The sequence below is a fragment of the Otolemur garnettii genome, unplaced genomic scaffold (assembly GCF_000181295.1).
Source record: "Otolemur garnettii isolate 467f Iridium unplaced genomic scaffold, OtoGar3 scaffold00091, whole genome shotgun sequence".
Classification (NCBI taxonomy): domain Eukaryota; kingdom Metazoa; phylum Chordata; class Mammalia; order Primates; family Galagidae; genus Otolemur; species Otolemur garnettii.
Window position 1 is genome coordinate 3906096 of NW_003852486.1, and position 2738 is coordinate 3908833.

Below are 2738 nucleotides of genomic sequence, written 5' to 3' on the forward strand. Positions count from 1 at the left end.
GTTGTTTGGCGGGCCCAGGCTGGGTTCGAACCTGCCACCTTAGGTGTATGTGGCTGGCACCTTAGCCACTTGAGCCACAGGCGCCGAGCCTGGGATATATATTTTTTAACCTTACAGGAGACTAATGCTTTAGGCCTTGTTTAAATGTATATCCTTCACATTGAGGCATCCTTTTTTCCATTGCTCAGAGAAAACTAATGCTCAGAAATATTTGTGAATTCTGGGAGGTGAAGTGTTCTTGCTTCCAGCTCCCTAGGGCCTAAGTTACAATGCTGGGGCGGGGGCAGACCTTGAAGAAGAGACTTTCTCCCCATGGTGGAAGTGGGGGTGGGAGGGAAGGAGGGGGAGATTAACCAATCCCTCTTGAAACTTGACGGTGACTAGTGAAGCAAGAAGCTTAAGGTGCCTGAGTCCTAACTCCAGCTCTGCCACTCAAGGACAGGTGATCATGAACAAGTTACGACCCATCTGAGACTCAGCTTCCTCCTCTGTGAAATAGGCTAATGACCCTGTCATGCTTTCTGTTGGGTCTAGGGGCTGCTGCTCCCTGGTTACCTGGTAGGTAGTTGCATCATTTTGTGACTCTGGAAGAGCCAGCTTTGCAGGACTGAGGAAAACCTTCTGGACTGCCCAGTCTTGGCTGCCTATAGGTGTGAGGGCTTTATACCCAACACCTGCTGTTACCACCTTTAGGACAATCTCCACCTGTAGTCAGGGCAGAGCCTCTTAGGAAAGGCCAAATCTCTGCCACAGACCAGCAAACTGGGTGGTGCGACCAGGGAGTAGTTAAAGCTGGTGCTTCAGATCTGGGTTTGAATCCCAGCTCCCTCACTTGCTGAATCAGCCACTTTAACTCCCTGAGCTTCAGTTTCTTCCTTTGTCTATCTCATAGACTAAAGGACAAAATGTAGGTGCCACCCTCGGCCCTAAACTTGGAATATGACAGGCTCTAGTGTAAGGGGTTTTTAACCCGGGACCCTTTCATCTCAGAGAGCCCACTAGACCCAGACAGACCCGGGCACCCACGGTCCCTTCCTGGACACCAGAGAGCTGGAGGTCTGCACTTCCCGCACGCCCTCACCCGCACTCACTTGGGTACCGAAAGTAAAATTCATTGTCCGCGTTGCTGTGATTGCCCTGGTGCCAGAGGGCAGCGTCGGTTTCGTGGTTGTAGCGGACAAAGATCGCAAAGAGAATGGCGGTGACGCCTTGGAAGAGGAGGCACAGCAGAGGCAACTGCAGTCGCCGACCCGCAGCGCGGCGCGGAGACCCAGCCATGAGACAGGTGCGGCCAGCGGGCGAAAGGCTCCTGCACTCCTGGGCTCTGGCTGACCAGCCCCGGGCGGCCCCGCGGGTTTCGCCTGAGCCAGGCCCCGCCCCACCTGGGCACGCCCCGCAAGGCCCCGCCCACACGGAGGTGTCATCCCTGCCTAAGACCGGCTCAAGGTTTAGGTGTGAGGAGGGGGCTGCAGCTGCCTTGGCCTCAGCCTGAGGCGGGGCGAGTAGCCCGGGTGGGGGGTGAGTGGGCTACAGGTCCTGTCTCCCTTGGCCCAGCTGACCTTGGCGCTGTTCTAGTTGGGATAGGTCCTTGGAAGTGACCCTGAAAAGGGGCCCTATGTTCCTGCTCTACGAAGGCACAGCTTCAAGACAGAGAAGGGGGCAGGGTGAGGGAAGGGACCCCCTCTTACACGGTGTTAGTTTACGGATTGTCTCCTGAGAAACGAGCGGCCTTTAAAGGCCCTGATCTGGCTTAGCGCCTGTAGTTCAGTGGTTAGCACGCCGGCCACATGCACCTGGGCTGGCAGGTTTGAACCTGAACCCTGCCAGGTCCTACTAAGCAATAATGACGACAACAACAACAACAAAAATAGCTGGGCGCTGTGGCAGGCACCTGTAGTCCCAGCTACTTGGGAGGCTGAGACAAGAGAGTCACTTAAGCCCAAGAGTTTGAGGTTGCTGTGAGCTGTGACGCTACAGCACTCTTCTGAGGGCGATATAGCGAAACACTCTGTCTCAAATAAATAAATAAAATAAAGGCCCTGATCTGGCCCCTCTAGGTTCAACATGAGAAGAGTTGGGGGGTCACTCAGTCTTTTCCCTACTAAAAAAGCAGACATGTGGAATGGAGGTGAGCAGTCTGCTGCAGGCATTGATGATTAACCAGGCTGGGACCATTTGGACTGTGGGGTAAACCCCCATAAAAATTAAATGAAATGTGCTCTTTTAATTCCAGAACTGAGTGAAAAGATTTGTGAGTATTATGTGCTTTTGTCGAAGCCCTAAGCGACCTGGGAAAACAAAGTGTGGGCCTGCAGGCCAGGCGTAAAAACCTCCTACAGGTAACCCCGACTGTGCAGTCAAGTCAGCCTGTCAGATAAGGGTTGAAATGGCCCATCTGTGCAGAGGACATGACTCAAAGGTTGATGTGAGTAAAAAGAAAAACTCCATCGTAATGACGTGAGTAAAATACTCCATCGTAACTGCAGGGTCTTCAAAACCATAAAAAAACAGTCATGAAGCCAGTTTCTCGGAAATTTAATTGAGTATATATAGAAGAGAAAGGTTTCACTCCTCTGTTTATCCTAACCTTTAACTTTAACAATAGAAATCAGATAATGTATTGTTCTTTTAGATCTTCCAAGAGGAGTAGCCTGAGGCTAGCTTAAAATGGTTGTCTCACTTTCCCGGACTTTCTTTCTTTCTTTTTTTGAGACAGAGCCTCAAGCTGTCCCCCTGGG

General features: G+C 51.9%; 1 protein-coding gene across 1 annotated transcript in view; it reads right to left on the reverse strand.

The window, feature by feature from the left end:
• Positions 1-1281, reverse strand: part of RHBG (Rh family B glycoprotein) — a 14736-nt gene extending 13455 nt beyond the window's left edge. Inside the window, exon 1 of the mRNA XM_003795254.2 lies at positions 1092-1281. Coding sequence (XP_003795302.1) covers positions 1092-1278 — 187 coding nt within the window. The 5' untranslated portion in view covers positions 1279-1281. The remainder of the gene's footprint in view (positions 1-1091) is intronic.
• Between the last annotated feature and the right edge of the window lie 1457 nt (positions 1282-2738).